This window comes from Chlorocebus sabaeus, chromosome 6 (assembly GCF_047675955.1).
Source record: "Chlorocebus sabaeus isolate Y175 chromosome 6, mChlSab1.0.hap1, whole genome shotgun sequence".
NCBI classification, from domain to species: domain Eukaryota; kingdom Metazoa; phylum Chordata; class Mammalia; order Primates; family Cercopithecidae; genus Chlorocebus; species Chlorocebus sabaeus.
The window spans coordinates 20967994-20989754 of NC_132909.1; the positions used below are offsets into that span (position 1 = coordinate 20967994).

The window sequence follows — 21761 nt, forward strand, 5'->3', positions numbered from 1 at the left end:
TGGGGACAGGTACCATCACTGTCTCTGGGCAGTGCACACCTGCCATTCCTGCCTGCCTGGTGTCTCTCCCCTTACCCCCTCTCCTGATAACAGGTCTTTGTTAATATGGGCTCTGGGTGGGGCTGACCCCACTTCTTGGCTCCAGGTATGAGCATGTGACCCAGGTCTGACCAATCAGAAGTTTTCTCCAAGTCCCTACCCCAACACGATGACTAGCACAGAATTGTCCCGTGCTCTAGGTAGGGCCAACGAGAGATAACGAGCATCAGTTGTTTGTTCTTTTTGAGATGGAGTCTTGCTCTGTCACCAGGCTGAAGTGCAATGGTGAGATCTCGGCTCACTGCAACGATTCCTGTGCCTTAGCCTCCTGAGTAGCTAGGACTACAGGCACGTGCCACCACACCCAACTAATTTTTGTATTTTTAGTAGAAATGGCATTCGACACCCAGGCTGGTGTCGAACACCTGACTTCAAGTAATCCATCTTCCTTGGCCTCCCAAAGTGCTGGGATTACAGGCATGAGCCACCACACTAAGTCCTTTTTTTTTTTTTTGAGATAGAGGTGGGTGGATCACCTGAGGTCAGGAGTTCAAGACCAGCCTGGCCAACATGGTGAAACCCCATCTCTACTAAAAATACAAAAATTAGCCAGGCATGGTGGCATGTGCCTATAATCCCAGCTACTAGGGAGGCTGAGGCAGGAGAATCGCTTGAACCTGGGAGGTGGAGGTTGCAGTGAGCCAAGATCATGCCACTGTGCTCCAGCCTGGACAACAGAGCAAGACTCCATCTCAAAAAAAGAAAAAAAAAAAAAAATGAAGGCAGCATGCAGCATGGAGCAGTACAGGCTGCGGGGCCAGATGGCTGGTTCGGATTCTAGCCCCGTTATCACCTATATGGGTTTGGGTGAGGAATTCTCTTTTCAGAGCCCCAGTTTCCTAATCTGTAAGATGGGGCTGGCTGTGAGCATTCTCTGAGCGTTAGCAGAGTCTGCACGTGCCAAGTGCTTAACAAATCAGAGCTGATGCGGTTGCCTACTCCGGCTGATTCTAAGGACAGTCTGCCTGCTTTTCCCACAAACAGAAGCAAAAGCCTCGCTTCCACTTTCTGAAATCCAGCCAAACCACCTTGGGGCTCTGGAAAAGATTCTGCCCCAGCTCCTCCCGGCTCTCGCCCTCCCCAGTGACCTGAAAATGACCATCATCTAAATCATCAAGAGCTCAGCAAATAATGAAGCTTCCTGGGCCTTACCCCAGATTACATGTAACAGAATCCCCACTGAGGCAGGGCCCAAGGATCTGCATTTGACTGAGCTGCCTGTGATGATGTTGATACACAGTAACATTTGAGAAGGCCTGCTTCACGTATTGATTAAAAAAAGATTTTTTTTTGAGATGAAGTCTTGCTCTGTCACCCTTGTTGGTGTGCAGTGGCGCGGTCTTGGCTCACTGCAATCTCCACCTCCCGGGTTCAAGTGATTCTCCTGCCTCAGCCTCCTGAGTAGCTGGGATTACAGGCCCGCCACCACGCCCGGCTGATTTTTGTATTTTTAGTAAGACACTGGATTTCACCATGTTGTCTAGGCTGGTCTCGAACTCCTCATCTCAGGTGATCCACCTGCCTCGGCCTCCCAAAGTGTTGGGATTACAGGCATGAGCCACCACGGTGGACCCTTGAATTGTTTTTAAGGATTAAAATGACATAAGACGCATCCCTGTTTCCCACTCCCATCCTCCAGTTTCAACTACCAGAAGCAACCACTGCTCCCAGTTTCTTACGCATTCTTTCAGAAATACCTTATGCAGGAAAGCAAAATATTATTTAAAATAGTAACGAAGTCCAGGCACAGTGGCTCATGCCTATAATCCTAGTACTTTGGGAGGCTAGGGTGGAAGGATTACTTGAGCCTAGGAGTTCGTGACCAGCCTAAGCAACATAGGGAAGTCCTGTCTCTACAAAAAAATTCTAAAAAATTATCTGGGCATGGTGGCACATGCCTATGGTCCCAGCTACTTGGGAGACAGAGGAGGGAGGATCACTTGAGCCTGGCAGGTAAAGGATGCAGTGAGCCATGATCACACCACTGCATTCTAGCCTGGGCAACAGAGTGAGACTATCTCAAAAAAACTAAATAGGCCGGGCGCGGTGGCTCACGCCTGTAATCCCAGCACTTTGGAAGTCAGAGATGGGCGGATCACGAGGTCAGGAGATTGAGCCCATCCTGGCTAAAACGGTGAAACCCCGTGTCTACTAAAAATACAAAAAAAAATTAGCCAGCCATGGTAGCAGGCGCCTGTAATCCCAGCTACATGGAAGGCTGAGACAGGAGAACGGCGTGAACCCGGGGGGCGGAGTTTGCAGTGAGCTGAGATTGCGCCACTGCACTCCAGCCTGGGCGACAGAGTGAGACTCCGTCTCAAAAAAAAAAAATAAAAATAAAAAAATAAAATAAAATAGTAATACAAAGACTAGCGCGTTATACCTCTGTATGGTATCTTGCTTTTTTTTTTTTCTATTCCCAATTAACAATATATTGGCCGGGTGCAGGGGCTGATGGCTGTAATCCCAGCACTTGGGGAGGCTGAGGCAGGTGGATCGCTTGAGGTCTAGAGTTTGAGACCAGCCTGGCCAACATGGAGAAATACCATCTCTACTAAAATACAAAAATTAGTTGGGTATGGTGGTGGACTTTTGTAATCCCAGCCAGTTGGGAGGTTGAGGCAGGAGAATTGCTTGAACCCGGGAGACGGCGGTTGCAGTGAGCTGAAATCGCACCACTGCACTCCAGCCTGGGCAAGGAGAGTGAAACTTCGTGTAAAAAAAAGAAGAAAAACGGCCGGACGCGGTGGCTCAAGCCTGTAATCCCAGCACTTTGGGAGGCCGAGATGGGCGGATCACGAGGTCAGGAGATGGAGACCATCCTGGCTAACCCGGTGAAACCCCGTCTCTACTAAAAAATACAAAAAACTAGCCGGGCGAGGTGGCGGGCGCCTGTAGTCCCAGCTACTTGGGAGGCTGAGGCGGGAGAATGGCATAAACCCAGGAGGCGGAGCTTGCAGTGAGCTGAGATTGATTGTGCCACTGCACTCCAGCCTGGGTGACAAAGCGAGACTCCGTCTCAAAAAAAAAAAAAAAAGAAGAAAAACAAAAGAAAAACAAAACAAAACATAACAAACAAAACTTCAGCCTTGTGGCCCGGGGACAGGAGGAAGACACTGTGTATTCTCCTCGGTGTCTGAGAGGGAGAGCATGGGGTTGGCGTGCAAGCCATGCAGCCTGGCTGGTGGCAGTGATGGCACTTCTGTCCCGTCCTCGCTGCTCCCCTCAGCGTTCACTGCAACAGACATTTGAGCCAAGAGGCTGGAGAGAGCCCAGAGCCAGGGTTATCAGCCCTGCAAATGAGGTCAGCTACACACCTCTGCATTTGAAAAACAACAAAAACCACCCAAGTCCTGACCCACGCCCACCCCTGCAAATGGGAGATCCTGCAAAGGGAGCAGGAGGGAAGGTCTTCCTCCCGAACAGGGCAGGGAGAACTCGTCTGTCTGGTTGTACTCTCCCTGGCCCTGTCTCCCCAAAGCTGGAGAACCGCGCACTTTTCTTTGTGTTTCATTTGGCCCTACCTGCATGTTTGGGGTGACAGTCATACGACGGGCGAGCTGGCTTATCGTGTGCACCCACGGGAGTGTGTGGAGAAGGATGCATGTCCTTCCCCGAGAGGCGTAGTCACCAGGGCATTCGCCTGTGGGGTTATCTGGCCTTGACTTGCCCCTGCAGAGATCTGAGCAGGTGTGGCTGCGCTTTGGCTCCAGGCAGAGGAGGAAGGCGGCAGGGGAAGAGGGCTGGGAACGGGAGATACCTGGGGCGTGACTGGAGTCCTGAGGCTGAGCCATCGGGGGTGTGGGTAGGGGTGGCCACGCCCTCAGGTTCAGGGTTTAGGCCTGCTCAGAACTGTCCCCCATCAAGTGAAGAGAGAGCAAGCACGACTCAGGAAGGTGAGGGTGGGGAAATCACTCGCATGCCCGCGTATTAATAGCTTGTGATAGCTTTCAGAGACCGCACAGTATAATGGAGACAGGCCAACCTGGATTTGAATTTTCTTTGCTGCTTACTAGCTGTGCAACACGGCAAAGTGATTTGTTTGCCCTGGGCCCCGGTTTTCTCATCTATAAAGCGGAGATCACACCAGCCCTGGTGTGAGCCCAGCAAGGTCATCTGTGAATACGGTACTCATCGTCACCCCATTTTGTGTCCTCCTCTTGGCTCAATCTGCTGCAGCCACGCAGGCCCTCTTTCTGGTCTGTCTCTGAGCCAAGGGCCTTTGTTCTCACCTTCGGGCCTTCCCAGACCACCCTGTCCAATGTGGGTTATGTGCCCTTTACAGTCCTCACATCCAGTACTTCAGCACCAGTGTCTCTCAAGCGCCTCCTATAGGCCAAGTACTGTCCCTTTTTTTTTTTTTTTTTTCCCCTGAAATGGAGCCTCGCTCTGTCACCCAGGCTGGAGTGTAGTGGCGCAATCAGCTCACTGCAACCTCCGCCTCCTGGGTTCAAGTGATTCTCCTGCCTCAGTCTCCCGAGTAGCTGGGATTACAGGCGTGCGCCACCATGCCCGGCTAATTTTTGTATTTTTTGTAGAGACAGGGTTTCACCATATTGGCCAGGCTGGTCTCGAACTCCTGACCTTGTGATCCGCCTGCCTTGGCCTCCCAAAGTGCTGGGATTACAGGCGTGAGCCACCGAGCGTGGTTTTTTTTTTTTTTTTTTTTTTTTTTTTTCCAGAAAGCTTCAGTGCAGTGGTGTGATCATGGCTCACTGCAGTCTCAGTCTCCTACCTCATCCTGAGTAGCTGAGACTACATGCATGTGCCATCACAACTAGCTAATTTTTAAAAATTTGGGCTGGGTGTGGTAGCTCACACTGTAATCCCAGCACTTTGGGAGGTTGAGACGGGTGGATCACATGAGGTCAGGAGTTTGAGACCAGCCTGGCCAACATGGTGAAACCCTGTGTCTGCTAAAGATACAAAAATTAGCCGGGTGTGGTAGTGCATGCCTGTAGTCTCAGCTACTCAGGAGGATGAGGCAGAAGAATTGCTTGCACCCAGGAGGCGGAGCTTTCAGTGAGCTAAGATCATGCCACTGCACTGCAGTCTGGGCAACAAGAGTAAAACTCTGTCTCAAAAAAAAAAAATTGTTCTAGTGGCGAGGTCTTGCTATGTTGCCTAGGCTGGTCTCAAACTGCTGGGCTCAAGTGATCCTCTGGCCTTGGCCTCCAAAAGTGCTGAGAGCCACCAGCACTCCACAGTCACAAGCCATTCACTGGGTCTGGCCTGTCCTATGTGTTTTACAAGTTGGATCTCTTCAACTTCACAAACGCTCTTGTGGAAAGGATGTTCTTGTCCTTGTTTTACAAATGAGGAAACCAGGCACAGGGTGGTGAGGCCACTCCCCTAGGGTTGCAGGTACCAAGGGGAAGAGCTGGGATTCAAACCTAGACAGCCTGCCTCACTGCAGAGCCTGCCTCCCCCGCTATGCTCTCCTGCCTCCCACTCTGTAATCTGAAATCATCTCATTCATTTATTTGTTTACTGTTTGTCTCCCCTGACCCACTAGGGCCTCACTCCATGAGGCCAAGGCCTCGGCTGTCCTCTGTGCACTGCTTCCAGAGCTGGGAACATGGTGCATCTCTCTCATTGGTCACTTCTGGAGGTTGCTAGGGACCAACTCATTATGCTGAAAACTGTTTTTATCTTGCCTTCTCTGTACAAATTATACCTCAGGGTAACTGAACGGTTACAGAAAGAAAGCTCTTTTTAGAAGCATTCCAACCAATACATGAAGAAGGAATGACAGAATGAAGATGGCACTCGTCTGCAAGCTGTCATGAAATGATGGATCTAGGCCGTGCCCAGCAGTGGCTGCTTGGCTGTGAAACAGGGCTGAAGGGGACGTGTGGTGATGCTAGGTGCCGCTGTCTGAAGCCTATGCTCGCCTTTAGTGTCACTTGCAGAGGGACACCAGGCACGCAGTGCCTTCTTGCAGATGCATACCTAGGAGTGCTGCGGCCGAAAGACATCACATTGGGGCCTGAGCAAGCTTCCATCTTTGACTCTAGTTTACAGAAAATACCAGTGGTGGAGCAACAGGCTAAAGAACACCATGGGGAGGCCGCCAGCTAAAGCCAGGAAGGGGGAAATTCCAAGGACAGGCGACCTGGTTTCTTTCCAAAATAAACTGCAAGGAAAAGGCGAGGCGCGGTGGCTCATGTCTGTAATCCCAGCACTTTGGGAGGCTGTGGCGGGCAGATCACCTGAGGTCAGGAGTTCAAGACCAGCCTGGGAAGCATGGTGAAACCCCGTTTCTACGAAAAACCCGAAATTTAGCCAGGCATGGTGCTGCACGCCTGTAGTCCCAGCTAATCAGGAGGCTGACACAGGAGAATCACTTGAACCCAGGAGGCAGAGGCTGCAGTGAGCCGAGATTGTGCCACTGCACTCCAGCCTGGGTAACAGAGCGAGACTCTGTCTCAAAGGAAAAAAAAAGAGCCTCGAGAGATACATCAATCAAATGCAATAGGAGAATTCTTTTTTTGTTGAGACGGAGCTTCATTCTTGTTGCCCAGGCTGAGTACAATGGTGCAATCTCAGTTCACCGCAACCTCTGCCTCCCAGATTCAAGCGATTCTCCTGCCTCAGCCTCCTGAGTAGCTGGGATTACAGGCATGCGCCACCACGCCCAGCTAATTTTGTATTTTTAGTAGAGACAGTGTTTCTCCCTGTTGGTCAGGCTGGTCTTGAACTCCAGTTTGGTTCAGGCTGGTCTTGAACTCCCACCTGGTGATCCACCCGCCTTGACCTCCCAAAGTGCTGGGATTACAGGCGTGAGTCACTGTACCCTGCCTAATAGGAGAATTCTGATGAACAACTGTTAAAAAAAAACCAAAGAGATGAGGTCTCCCTCTGTTGCCCAGGCTGGAGTACAGTGGCACAATCATGGCTTCCTGTAGCTTCAGCTTCCTGGGCTCAAGTGATCCTCCCACCTCAGCCTGAAAATAGCTGGGGTTACAAATGCACTATTTTTTTTTTCCTTTGGGCAGAGATGCAGACATGGGGGTCTCACTGTGTTGGCTAGGCTGGGTCTTGAACTCCTGGCCTCAAGTGATCTTCCCACCTCAGCCTCCCAAAGTGTTATGATTATAGGTGTGAACCCAGCCTAGATAGTTGACACTAAGAAATTACTGTTGGCTGGGCGCAGTGGCTCACGCCTGCTAACCCCAGCACTTTGGGAGGCCGAGGCGGATGGATCATGAGGTCAAGAGATTGAGACCATCCTGGACAACATGGCGAAACCCCGTGTCTACTAAAAATACAAAAATTAGCTGAGCATGGTGGCACGTGCTGGTAGTCCCAGCTACTTGGGAGGCTGAGGCAGGAGAATCGCTTGAACCCGGGAGGCAGAGGTTGCAATGAGCCGAGATAGCGCCAATGCACTCCAGCCTGGCAATAGAGCGAGACTCCATCTCACAAAAAAAAAAAAAAAGAAAGAAAGAAAAAGAAAATACTGTTAAGGCCAGGTGTGGTGGCTCAAGCCTGTAATCCCAGTACTTTGGGAGGCCCACGCAGGCAGATCACTTGAGGTCAGGAGTTGAGACCAGCCTGGCCAACATGGGGAAGCCCTGTCTCTACCAAAAAATACAAACATTAGCTGGGCATGGTGGCACATGTCTGTAGTTCCAGCCTCTCGGGAGGCTGAGGCTGAGGCAGGAGAATCACTTGAACCGGGAGGTGGAGGTTGCACTGAGCCGAGTTGGTGCCACTGCACTCCAGCCTGGGCAACAGAGTGAGACTCCATCTCAAAAAAAAAAAAAAAAAAAAAAAAAAAAAAAAAAAATAATAAAATAAACAAATAAAACACAAACAAACAAAAAACAAGAAATACATGAAATTACTGCTAAATTTGTTAGGTGTAATTTTTTAAAAAAGGTCTTTATTGTATAGAGGCTCATTCCAGGATCTGGAATTGTTTTAGATAATCTAAGGTGACAGGTGGGGCAGGAAGAGGATATGGAGATAATACAACAAAAAAACGAAAACCTGGCCGCATGTTGGTAAGTGCTCAGAGGGCCCAGTATACTTTTGTTCCCCCCAGTAGGATATTTCCTTTTATTTCTTATATTTCTTTTTTTTGAGACAGAGTCTTGCTCTCTCTCCCAGGCTGGAGTGCAGTGGCGTGATCTCGGCTCACTGCAACCTCTGCCTCCTAGGTTCATGCCATTCTCCTGCCTCAACCTCCTGAGTAGCTGGGACTACAGGCGCCCGCCACTACACCCGGCTAATTTTTTGTATTTTTTAGTAGAGACGGGGTTTCACCATGTTAGCCAGGATGGTCTCCATCTCCCGACCTCGTGATCCGCCCGTCTCGGCCTCCCAGAGTGCTGGGATTACAGGCGTGAGCCACTGCGCCCAGCCTTATTTCTTTTTAATTTTGGTGGGTACATAGTAGGTGTATATATTTATGGGGTACATGATATGTTTTGATACTTGTAATACACTTTATGTTTGAGATGTTCCATTAAAAAATGAAACAGCCTGGGGAGGCTCAGCACTTTGGGAGGCTGAGGCAGGCAGATCACCTGAGGTCAGGAATTCAAGACAGTCTGGGCCACATGGTGAAACTCCGTCTCTCCTAAAAATACAAAAATTAGCTGGGCATGGTGGCACGCGCCTGTAGTCCCAGCTACTTGGGAGGCTAAGGTAGGAGAATCGCTTGAACCTGGGAGGTGAAGGTTGCAGTGAGTTGAGATCATGCCACTGCACTCCAGCCTGGGTGACAGAGCGAGACTCCATCTTAAAACAAAACAAAAAAACAAAACAAAATAAATAAGTCACCTACCAGCTTCCCACTGTGCATGGAATAAAACCTAAACTTCTCCCATGGCTCAGGAAGCCCACGTCATCTGCCTGGTCACCTCTCTGTGCTTTGCTCCCAGCTCTCACTCCTGCTTGCTCTGCTCCAGCCACACCGCCCTCCCTGCACTCCAGGAACGCACCACCCATGTTGGGGAGGCTCTGCCCTGGCCAGCTCCCATCAGGAGCCCACTGACCAGAAAACCACATGGCTGCCTCCCCATGGAGCCTTCTCTGCCTGCCTTGCAAGTAGCTCTCCCACTGTGCTGCAGCCCCTTCGTTACCCGGCTTTAATTCCCTTCTGAGACTTTGCACTACCTGATCCTGTGTGACACACCTATTTCTTCACGGCCTGTCTTTCCCTGTAGAACACAAACCCCAAAGGAGCAGGCACTTTGTTGTGGTCACTTTGAACAGAGCTTGCACATAGCAGGGGCTCAATAAACACATTTTGAACAAGTGAATGAAGTGTGGGGGGCCCACAGGCAAGCGACTATTAACATTGTGTGCTTCATGCAGACAACAGGAAGAATGAGGTTCTCCCTTCACAGGGCAACTGTGGAGATTAAATGGGATCATGCATATGTGAAGGGCTAAACCAGTAACTGGCATACAGTAAGCACTCTGTAGATGCGCCCTCCCCATCCTGTCACCATTGCCATTATTCCTGCCTAGAAGGGCCTGCCTATGCCCCCTCTATTGGGACCTCAAGTGACAGTCCCAGGGAGGTCTCATGCCAGCGATCTGGGAGCTGCCACCCACCACCCGGCTGAAAGGCGGAGGCCCTTACCTCCGGGGTGTGCCGTCCTCGAAAGGCGGGATGATGACCACCTTCACGGTGACAGAGGTGCGCAGCAGGTCGATCATCTGGTCGTGGGTCAATGTGACCACGGCCACCTTGCAGATCTCCACCAGTCGGCTGCCCTGCCGGAGGCCAGCCTGCCAGGCGAACCCGTAGTCCTCGACCTCGGCCACTGTGCCGTCGTACTTCACGTGGAAGCCCAGCTGCCCGAGCCCGTTCCGCCGCAGCGTCATGTCCACCGTCTCCCAGCCATTGGTCATCACCTGCAGGCCACAGGCAGGATCGAGCCTCAGAAGCTGCCTGGGTCAGCTTCCCTGCTTTGAGGTCAAAAACCTGCTGACTCCCATCTATTAATACCTTCCTGGGCGATGGCAGGAGACCTGAAGGGGGAACACGCACCTGGTCCCAGCCCGGCTTCCTGATTTCTGGAGGGGAAATGTGGCTATGCGACCCAGTGGCTTCTAACCTTGCAGAGACAATGGTGGTCATGAGCTATGGCTCCAAAGGCCCCGACCTCCCTCCTTCTTGGGGTCAATGGGATTGCACTTCCTGGCTCCTTTGTGGTTGGGTAGGGCCCTGGGACTTGTTTTGGCCAATGAATTGCGAGTGGCACTGGCATGTCCTCTGGGCTGTGGTATTTGTTTATTTTATCATTATTTATTTATTTTTGAGACAGAGACTCACTCTGTCACCCAGGCTGCAGTGCAGTGGCATGATCTCAGCTTACTGCAATGTCTGCCTCCTGGGTTCAAGTGATTCTCCTGCCTCAGCCTTCCGAGTAGCTGGGATTACAAGTGTGTGCTACCACGCCTGGCTAATTTTGGTATTTTTAGTAGAGACGGGGTTTTACCATGTTGGCCAGGCTGGTCTCGAACTCCTGACCTCAAGTGATCCACCCGTCTTGGCCTCCCAAAGTGCTGGGATTACAGGCGTGAGCCACCACACCTGGCCAAGAAAAGGAATAATTTTATGTCACAAACTACTCTACACAGTCGCATTTTACACACATGCCCACAGACACAAATATTCCTTGCAATTCGAATCTGTCACATTCTTGAGTGTGGATAGCAAGAAGTAAGAGTTTGGATGGTAAAGGACTTACCTGAAAATGTCACTAAATCTGTTTGGTTCCTGATTTGGATGGTGAGAATTTGGAAAGTGGGGGAAACATGTATGACCAAAACAATGCTTCATAAAATAGTCTTATCTTTACTCACTGAGGCACACTGTGACACTTTTTATTGTTTCCCATACTATTACTATGGCAGAACCCTTATAAAGGGGATCAGTGCCCATATAAAAGAGGCCTGACACGGTGGTGCATGCCTGTAATCCCAGCTACTCGGAAGGCTGACACAGGAGAATCACTTGAACCTGGGAGGTGGAGGTTGCAGTGAGCTAAGATTGCGCCATTGCACTCCAGCCTGGGCGACAGAGTGAGACTGTCTCAAAAAAAAAAAAAAAAAAAAAAAGGAGGCCCAAGGAACTTGTTCACCTCTTCCACCGTGACAGCAAGAAGGTGCCATCTGTGAATTTGAAAGGGGCCCTCACCAGATATTGAACCTGCAGGTGCCTTTATCTTGGACTTCCTGGCTTCTGGAACTGCGAAGAAATAAATTTCTCTAGCTTATAAACTACCCAGTCTAAGGTATGTTGTTATATTCAGGATAAATGGACTAAGACATCTAACCTTTAACATGTTGCAACTCAGGATGAGTGCAGAGCCTCACGCCTGTAGTCTCAGCACTTTCCCAGGCCAAGGCAGGAGGACTGCTTAAGCCCAGGAATTCAAGATGAGCCTGGGCAACATAGCAAGACCTCCTCTCCACTGAAAAAAAAAAAAAAATTAGTTGAACATGGTGGCATACTCTTGCAACCCCAGCTACTTGGGAGGCTAAGGTGCAAAGCAGGCTTGAGCCCAGGAGAGTGACGCTGTAATGAGCAATGACTGTGCCACTGCACTCCAGCCGGGGTGAGAGCAAGACCTTGTCTTTAAAAATAAAAATTAAAATAAAAAATTAAAAAAAATTATGTCTCTGTGATTGATTTTATAGTCCATCCATGGGTGACAATGTGTTTATTTGACAATAAGGAATTATCGTTAATTTTTTATTTTATGCATGATGACAAGATACTTATGTTTTAAGAGTTTGTATCTTTTAGAAATAAATATTGAAGAGTTTACAGATGAAATGATAGGATGTCTAGGATTTGCTTCAAAATAATTGGGAAAGAGAGGGAAGGAAGAAAGAAACAAGATCAGCCATGGGTCAGTAACTGCTGAGGCTGGGCTGGTGATGAAGATTTGGGTTCTTTTTTTTTTTTGAGACGGAGTTTCACTCTTGTTGCCCAGGCTGGAGTGCAGTGGCGCAATCTCGGCTCACCACAACCTCCACTTCCCAGGTTCAAGCAATTCTCCTGCCTCAGCCTCCCGAGTAGCTGGGATTATAGGCGTGCTAATTTTGTATTTTTAGTAGAGATGGGGTTTCTCCATGTTGGTCAGGCTGGTCTCAAACTCTGGACCTCTGGTGATCCACCTGCCTTGGCCTCCCAAAGTGCTGGGTTTACAGGTGTGAGCCACTATGCCCGGCCAAGACTGGGCTTCTTATACGATTCCTCTTGCTTTAGTGTATGCTTGCAATTTTCTATAATTAAAAAGTAAAATTCGGCCGGGCGCGGTGGCTCATGCCTGTAATCCCAGCACTTTGGGAGGCTGAGGCGGGCAGATCACGAGGTCAGGAGATAGAGACCATCCTGGCTATCTGGTGAAACCCTGTCTCTACTAAAAATACAAAAAAAAAAAAATTAGCTGGATGTGGTGGCGGGCGCCTGTAGTCCCAGCTACTCGGGAGGCTGAGGCAGGAGAATGGCGTGAACCCAGGAGGTGGAGCTTGCAGTGAGCCGAGATCACCTGCCACTGCACTCCACCCTGGGCGACAGAGCAAGACTCTGTCTCAGAAAAAAAAAAAAAGTAAAATTGGGCTGGGTGCCATGTCTCATGCCTGCAATTCCAGCACTTTGGGAGGCTGAGGTGGGAGGATCACCTGAGGTCAGGAGTTCAAGACCAGCCTGGGCAATATGGTGAAACCCTATCTCTAGTAAAAAAAAAAAAAAGTACGAAATTAGCTGGGCGTGGTGGTGCACACCTGTAATCCCAGCTACTTGGGAGGCTGAGGCAGGAAGATCACTTGAACCCGGGAGGCAGAGGTTGCAGTGAGCTGAGATCGCGCCAATGCACTCCAGTCTGGGAGACAGGGTGAGACTCCATCTCAAAAAAAAAAAAACCCACAAAAAAGTAAAATTCATTTGAAAGCAAAGGTGTAGCTTAGTGCCTCAGAAGAGAAAGCTGTGGCTGGATTCGTCCTAGCCCATTCCTTCTGCTCTGGGAGTCAAAATTCTTCTTCCCTTTGAAGCTGTCACTCTTGTGTCCAAGGAGTTTGGCTGTGGGTTATTAAGCAAAGTCCTGTGTGTCTGTGCCCACAATCAATTAGGCCACACCAGCCCTCAGAGTCGCGGGCGGTTCCTTGGAAGGCCCGACCTTCCATAGAGTCCAGAGAGAGAGAGTAGGCAACAGCTCAGCAAACACTGCTGTAGCAAGGCCTGCCAATGCTGTTTGCTTTCCATTCCCCCTGCCTCTGCCTTTTGGTAATTAGGTCCAGGCCTCCTCTGTAAAACAGAGTTTTGATGGGCACGTGGCCACCAAGTTGGGGACCACATTTCTCTGCTTCCTTTGTAGCGGGTATGGACAGATGACTCAGTTTTGACCAACAAGATATGAAGTGATGAAACTTCTACGTCATGTTCTTTCTTTTCTTTTCTTTTTATTTTTAGAGACGGAGTCTCGCTCTTGTCATCCAGACTGGAGTGTAGTGGTGCGATCTCAGCACACTGCAACCTCCGCCTCCCAGGATCAAGTGATTCTCCTGCCTTAGCCTCTCCCCAGTAGCTGGGATTACAGGCGCCACCCACCACGCCCAGCTTTTTGTATTTTTAGTAGAGACTGGGTTTTACCACGTTGGCCAGGCTGGTCTCGAACTCCTGACCTCAGGTGATCCGCCTGCCTTGGCCTCCCAAAGTGCTGGGATTATAGGCAAGAGCCACTGCGCCCGGTTTTTTTTTTTTTTTTTTTGGTAGAGATGGGGTCTCGCTCTGTTGCCCAGGCTGGTCTTGAACTCCTGGCCTCAAGCAATCCTCTCACCTCAGCCTCCCAAAGCTCTGGGATTACAGGCGTGAGGTACTGCATCCAGCCAAAATCCTCTAAATCAGGGATGTCCAATCTTTTGGCTTCCCTGGGCCACATTGGAAGAAGAACTGTCTTGGGGCCAGGTGCAATGGCTCACATCTCTAGTCCCAGCACTTTGGGAAACTAGGCCCGTGGATTGCCTGAGGTCAGGAGTTTGAGACCAGCCTGGTCAACACGACAAAACCCCGTCTCTACTAAAAATACAAAAATTAGCTGGGCATGGTGTTTCACGCCTGTAATTCCAGCTACTTGGGAGGCTGAGGCATAAGAATCGCTTGAACCTGGGAGGTCGAGGTTGCAGTGAGCCAAGATTGCACCAATGCACTCCAGCCTGGGCGACCAGAGCGAGACTCTGTCTCAAAGAAAAAAAAAAGAATCGTCTTGGGCCTCACACGAAATACACTAATGCTAATGATAGCTGATAAGCTTAAAAAAAAAAATCACAAAAAAATTCATAATGTCATAATGTTTTAAGAAAGTTTATGAATTTGTGTTGGGTGCCATTCAAAGCCGTCTTGGGCTGCAGGTTGGACAAGCTTGCTCTAAATGTTAAACTCTGGTAACTAACTTAATATGTCTGGGATTGTATCCAACCCATGGATTTGAGACCTTCTCCTTGTCTGATTCAGCACCATCTGATAGGTTCTCCTGGCATCCTCCACACCCCCCTTTCAAGCTCTTGGCACATGTAACTGTGTGTTTAATATCTGTCCCAGAGAGGTGCCCCATGAAAGTAGGCCTGGGTCTGTTATGGTCACTGCTATGTCCCAGTACTGCCCAGGCCAAGGCCAGGCACATAGTAACACTCACTCAATTAACCAGTGATGGAATACCATTAGTTCAGGATGTCTGGGGCAGTCAAGTCAGCCTGCCGGGGATAGTGTGGAATCTGTACCCTGTGGGTGCTTCACAAAGAGAGAAACTTGCAGTCATGAGTCATTCAAGGTGGGCCTGCCCCTTCATGGGAGATGGCTTATGTCACCATTCCCTGGCCCACTGGTTCCCCAGCAGGTTCTGGGGCGTTGAGACTGGGGGTGGGGGTGGGGGTATGGCTGTGGAAATGTGCTCTAAAAGGACTCCGCCAACAGTAGGCACGGGGGTGGGCGTGGGACAAAGTAGCAGTGAGGATGTGGGTAAAACATGTCACCTGGCACAGTGCCTGGCATGGTCGCTGCTTAAAAAACGCGAGCTGCTGTGAGGATTAGGGGAGGTGGAGTAGCCTAGCGTTTAAGAACCCAGGCTTGGCCAGGCACAGTGGCTCAGGCCTGTAATCGCAGCACTTTGGGAGGCCAAGACGGGTGGATCACTTGAGGCCAGGAGTTCGAGAACAGCCTGGCCAACATGGCAAAACCCCATCTCTATTAAAAATGCAAAAATTAGCTGGGTGTGGTGGCGGGCGCCTGTAGTCCCAGCTACTTGGGGGGCTGAGACAGGAGAATTGCTTGAACCCGGGAGGTGGACGTTGCAGTGAGCTGAGATCGCACTGCTGCACTCCAGCCTGGGGGACAGAGCAAGACTCCGTCTCAAAAAACAAAACAAAATAAAAAATCCGAAAACCCAGGCTCTTTGGGCTCTGGGCAAGTCAAAGTATCTCTGGGCCTGTTTCCTCATCTGCGAAGTGAGGAGGAGAATGGTGTCTACCTCATCAGGTTTTTGTGAGCAAGAGACACAAAACCACCCAAGGTGCTGAGCAGGGTCTGACGCACGGCTGGCGCCTACTTGAAGCTCGCTATTATGGCTGTTGCAGCGTACAATGCATTCGTGCCTGCACTCAGTTCCTGCTCACTCAGCGGCTACTGTGCACCAGATGCTGGCCTAGGTGCTGAGGACATGGCAGTGAACACATAACGCACAGTGCATGGCAGACGGTGGTTAAGCAGGCAAAGCGGGAAAAAGTGCTCCAAGCCAGGGGAGGGGGTGTGCAATCTTAGATAACAAGGGCTCACTGACAAGGCAACATGTGACCAAAGGCCTGTAGGAGGAAACGGAGCGAGCCATGTGGTGATCAGAGCAGTGTTCAGTGAGAGGCACAGGCAGTACAAAGGCCCTGAGGCTGGACACCGTCCTAGCATGCACATGAAATCCCAGAGGTCTGCATGGCTGGGGCAGAGACAGCAACAGGGACATGAGGTCAGAGAAGTCGACAGGGAGTCAGGTCACACCCAGCCTCATGGGCTTCGATAAGGACTGAGACTTTAACCTAGAGTGACCTGAGGGTTTAGAGTAGAGAGGTGATGTGATCAGATTGCTCTCACTACCATGTTGAGAACAGGCCACAGAGAAGCAAGGGCAGGGGCAAGAAGGACCAGAAAGGACACTACCTAAAGTGTCCGGGAGAGACCAGGTTGGCTGGCGCCAGGGTGGGGGCTGTGGGAGAGGCAGTTGGCGTCTGCCTGCGGAAGTGGAGCTGACGAATGTGGGCATGAGAGAGAGTAGAGCCCAGGCTGATGCCAAGGCTCTGACATCTGCAAACGGAGGGATAGACTCGACCTTTTTTTCCCTAAAACCTTATTTGAGTAGAGGACTTCTGTTTTACGAAGTCAGGAAACCTCTGAGAGGGGTGGGGAGAAGCATTGGAGTTTGCTTTTGTTTGTTTTGAGACGGAGTCTTGCTCTGTCACCCAGGTTGGAGTACAGTGGCTTACTCTCGGCTTACTGCAACCTCTGCCTCTCGGGTTCAAGCATTTCTCCTCCCTTAGCCTCCTGAGTAGCTGGGATTACAGGTGTATGCCATCACGCCTGGCTAATTTTTGTATTTTTAGTAGAGATAGGGTTTTACCATGTTGGCCAGGCTGATCTCAAACTCCTAACCTGAAATAATCCATCCACCTCGGCCTCCCCAAGTGCTGGGATTACAGGTGTGAGCCACCACGCCTAGTCACTTTTTCATTTTCATTTTTTTTTTTTGAGTCGGGGTCTTTCTCTGTTGCTGAGGTTGGAGTGCAGTGGTGTGATCATAGCTTGCTGCAGCCTCAAACTCCTGGGCTCAAGTGATCATCCCATTCAGCCTCCTGAATAGTTGAGGCCACAAGTGTGCACCACCATGCCCAGCTAATTTATTTTTTAGTTTTATTTTTTGAGAAAGAGTCTTGCACTGTCACCCAGGCTGGAGTGCAGTGGCGAGATCTCTGCTCACTACAAGCTCCGCCTTCTGGGTTCACGCCATTCTCCTGCCTCAGCCTCCCGAGTAGCTGGGACTACATGCGCCCGCCACCATGCACGGCTAATTTTTTGTATTTTTAGTAGAGATGGGGTTTCACCGTATTAGCCAGGATGGTCTTGATCTCCTGACCCTGTGATCCGCCTGTCTCGGCTAATTTATTTAAAAATTTTTTTTAGAAACAGGGTCTCACTATATTGCCCAGGCTGGTCTCAAACTCCTGGGCACAAGCAATCCTTTCTCTTTGGCCTCCCAAAGTGTTGGGATTATAGGCATGAGCCACTGCACCCAGCAATGCAGAATGATTCTTGTTCCTGCTTTTCAGATGAAGAAACTGAATCACAAAGAAGCTAAATAACTTGGCTCAAGGTCATGCAGCTGGTAAGTGGCAGTGCTGGGACTCGAAGACAGGCCTTCCGACTCTAGATCCTGTGCTCTGAACTGCCGTGTTATGTGCTATCTCTATTTAGCATGCATGCCACGCCGTTCTGCCAAACCCACTGCAGAGGCAATCACTGACCACAGTCTTCTTTTTTTTTTTTTTTTTTTTTGAGACGGAGTCTTGCTCTGTCACCCGGGCTGGAGTGCAGTGGCCGGATCTCAGCTCACTGCAAGCTCCGCCTCCCGGGTTTACGCCATTCTCCTGGCTCAGCCTCCCGAGTAGCGGGGACTACAGGCGCCCGCCACCTCGCCCGGCTAGTTTTTTGTGTTTTTAGTAGAGACGGGGTTTCACTGTGTTAGCCAGGATGGTCTCGATCTCCTGACCTCGTGATCCGCCCGTCTCGGCCTCCCAAAGTGCTGGGATTACAGGCTTGAGCCACCGCGCCCGGCCCACAGTCTTCTTTCTTGTGGAGCTTAGATGGTGCCTGAGTACTTCTCAGCATAATGCTTCAGGCAGACAGCAACTCAGCTGTCACCAATCTGCCACTCTTGGTTTGTCCACGAGGGGTTTAGGGGAAGATTTCTACCTAGACTGTGAGTCTTTGTCTTTTAATAGGGCAAGTTAAACCATTCACATTTACTGTGATTACTAACATGGAACTCATTCCTGCCATATAATTTTATGTTCCTTTGTGCTTTCTTGTATTTTTTCCTCCTCTCCCCTCTGCCCTATCCTTTAATGGTTTGGACATTTTTCATTCTATTTTAATTATTATAGAAAGTACTCTTACACTTTTTTTTTTTTTCTTTTGAGACAGGGTCTCATTCTGTTGCCCAGGCTGAAGTGCAGTGGCATGACCTCAGCTCACTGTGGCCTCAACCTCTTGGGCTCAAACAATCCTCCCACCTCAGCCTCTTGAGTAGCTGGGACCACAGGCATGCACCACCATCATGCTTCGCTAATTTTCTTGTTTTTTTTTTTTTTTTTTTGGTAGACAGGGTCTCACTATGGTTACCCAGGTTGGTCTGGGAATTCCTGGGCTCAAGCGATCTACCACCTTAGCCTCCTAAAGTGCTGGGATTATAGGCATGAGCCAAGGCGCCTGGCCTACATTTTTTTTTTTTTTTTTTTGAGATGGAGTCTGGCTCAGTTGCCCAGGCTGGAGTGCAGTGATGTGATCTCTGCTCACTGCAAGCTCCGCCTCCCAGGCTCAGGCCATTCTCCTGCCTCAGCCTCCCAAGTAGCTGGAACTACAGGCGACCGCCACCACACCTGGCTAATTTTTTTGTATTTTTAGTAGAGGCGGGGTTTCACTGAGTTAGCCAGGATGGTCTCGATCTCCTGACCTCGTGATCTGCCCACCTCGGCTTCCCAAAGTGCTGGGATTACAGGCATGAGCCACTGTGCCCGGCCTGGCCTACATTTTTAACCTAAGCTTAAACTTATACTTTCTATCAATGTCCAAGGTTAATAAGTATCTCTTGTCTTTCCAAGGTAACAGCATGAAGATCCTTAGATCTCTGGCACAAAATCTTCCAGAGGAAGAACCTAGCTGCAGAACCCACAAGTTGTCTAGTGTGTCAGTGACAACTGTGATTCTCTTGGGGCCAGTGCGTGTCTTAGCCTAACTGACTGGGCTAGGGAAATATTTCAGTGGTTCCTGAGGCCAAAACCATACACACCGCCGCCCTGTTGCTGGGCTCTCACCCTTACCTTCAATCTCTGTACGATCTCCCTTATGTCCTCCACAGAGCCCTCTGTCGCCTGTAGGAAGATGTGGTCCCCACGTCCATAGAATATTTTGAGTGTGGAGGAGTCTGGAGTCCAGCCAATGACATCCCCGCAGTAGCAGTTGAACACCACCTCCTTGGTGCGTAGGTCCAGGAGCACTACAAACTCATTGGAAATTCCCAAAATGCAGTCGATTTCCACCCCCTGGGCGTAGTCCTGGGCTGCCACCCTCCAGGCGATGGCCCCTGCGCTGTGCTGCTCAGCGCCGGCCCGTGCTTTTGTCTTTTCCTTCTTCTTGGAGGTCAGGGAGATGAGGTTGAATTTGCCGGTGGAGTCGATGGGGGTGTTGGAGACACAGTTTTCGGCCAGGTCCTTGAGATACTCCTGGCGGGTCCTGGTGGCCATGGTGTGGAACTTGTCGGACTTGTGCGCGGCATTCTCAGCGTTAATCACCTTGGCCAGCAAGAAGTCTCTGAAGACGTCGGATTTGCGGAATGTGGTTCCACTGGGAATGGGGGGGCCGAAAGGAGGAGCGTCTTTGGATCGGGTCACAGCCATACTGTGGAGGGAGAGATTATTTAGATGGTGGGAAGAAAGGCACTAAGACACTTTAGAAAGAAAATATTCGATCAAAAAATAGGAATAGGGTTTTTTTGTTTGTTTTGTTTTATCGAGACAGGTCTCACTCTGTCACCCAGGCTGGAGTGCAATGGTGCAATCATAGCGCACTGCAGCTTTGACCTCCTGTCCTCAAGCAATCCTCCTGCCTCAGCCTCCCAAGTAGCTGGGACTACAGGCTCACACCACCATGCCCAGGCAATCTTGTTTATTTTTTGTAGAGAGGAGGTCTCACTATGTTGCCCAGGCTGGTCTCAAACTCCTGGGCTCAAGTCATCCTACCTCCTGGGCTTCCCAAAGTGTTGGGATTACAGGTGTGAGCCACCACACCCAGCCAAATGGTTTTCTTCTGAAGAATGAAAGCCCACATCTAATTAGTAAGTTGCTAGCTAACCAGATTCGAAATCTAATAAAAAGTCAGCTGGGTGCAGTGGCTCATACCTGTAATCCCAGCACTTTGTGAGGCTGAGGCAGGCAGATCACCTGAGGTCAGGAGTTCAAGACCAGCCTGACCAATATGGTGAAACCCTGTCTCTACTAAAAATACAAAAAAACTGGCTGGACGTGGTGGTGGGCGCCTGTAGTCCTAGCTACTCGGGAGGCTGAGACAGGACAACAGTGTGAACCCAGGAGGCGGAGGCTGCAGTGAGTCGAGATGGCACCATTGCACTCCAGCCTGGGGTACAGAGCAAGACTATGTCTCAAAAAAAAAAAACAAAAACAAAAACAAAACAAAAAAGTGTTAGGGCACATACACATTTTCTATAAAGCAGATGTCTGAACATCCTCTGACATCAAAGGGTAACTCCCCAAGGACTGTCCAGTTATTCTTGTTTTAAATACACTTAGACTGTGTGGGAGATCAGATTACAGTTTGGCAAAAATCCACTCTCTCAGTGCAGTGGCGCGATCTCGGCTCACGGCAACCTCTGCCTCCTGGGTTCAAGCGATTCTCCTGCCTCAGCCTCCCGAGTAGCTGGGACTACAGGTACCCACTACCACGCCCGGCTAATTTTGTATTTTTAGTAGAAACGGGGTTTCTCCATGTTGGTCAGGCTGGTCTCGAACTCCCGACCTCAGGTGATCTGCCTGCCTTGGCCTCCCAAAGTGCCAGGATTACAGGCGTGAGCCACTGCGCCCAGCCTAAAGTTTACTTTTAAATTAAAAGATTTAAAAAGATTTAAATTGGGGAAGACATTAAAAAAAAAAAATCCACCCCCTCCTCTCCACCTTCTGAGGCAGGCACACGCCATGGATCTTGGTCATGTGATTTGATCTGGCCAACGGCTTCCAAGTTAAAGGTTTGAAGAGTGTGTGTGTGTGTGTGTGTGTGTGTGTGTTCCGGTAGGGGGACTGACTCCTAAGCACCTGCCATCACTGTGGGTGAACAGACCCCAAGTAGTCTACTGGTCCCAGAAGATGAGGGACCTCTGGAGCAGACCTGGAACCAAGTCCAGCCAAACTCCAGCAGACACGTAGATGTGTGAACCAGAAAGAAACATTAATGTTTGTCAGTGAGCTCTGGGGTGGTTTGTTATACAGCTTTACTGCACGAATAGCTGACTGATGTAGAATGTTTACGAGGTTTAGTTCTTTTGAACACTTGTGTGACACAAGTATATCTTGTAAGTCTTCTCAACAAAGGTTATTTTGAAAATTCATTCCATTCCTCTGGTAGATGCTGAGGTTTAAAGAAGAAAAAAAAAATAAAGGAAGTTCATTGTAATAGGAAGTTAGAATGGAACTCTTCCTGTTTCGGATTTGATGGAGGCACTATCATGATAGAAATAGGATAGCAACTCAGGAGAACGTAAAGAGAAAATAAGGCCTGGTGTGGTGGCACACACCTATAGTCCTAGCCACTCGGGAGGCTGAGGCAGGAGAATCACTTGAATCTAGGAGGCGGAGGTTGCAGTGAG

General features: G+C 49.9%; 1 protein-coding gene across 3 annotated transcripts in view; it reads right to left on the minus strand.

Moving 5' to 3' along the window:
• Positions 1-21761, minus strand: part of SIPA1L3 (signal induced proliferation associated 1 like 3) — a 303563-nt gene that overhangs the window by 67656 nt on the left and 214146 nt on the right. For all 3 annotated transcript variants that reach the window (XM_073016527.1, XM_037991608.2, XM_037991607.2), the window contains exons 9-10: positions 19207-19783; positions 9698-9972 (exon numbers count right to left, since the gene is read on the minus strand). In XM_073016527.1, coding sequence (XP_072872628.1) covers positions 9698-9972; positions 19207-19783 — 852 coding nt within the window. The remainder of the gene's footprint in view (positions 1-9697; positions 9973-19206; positions 19784-21761) is intronic.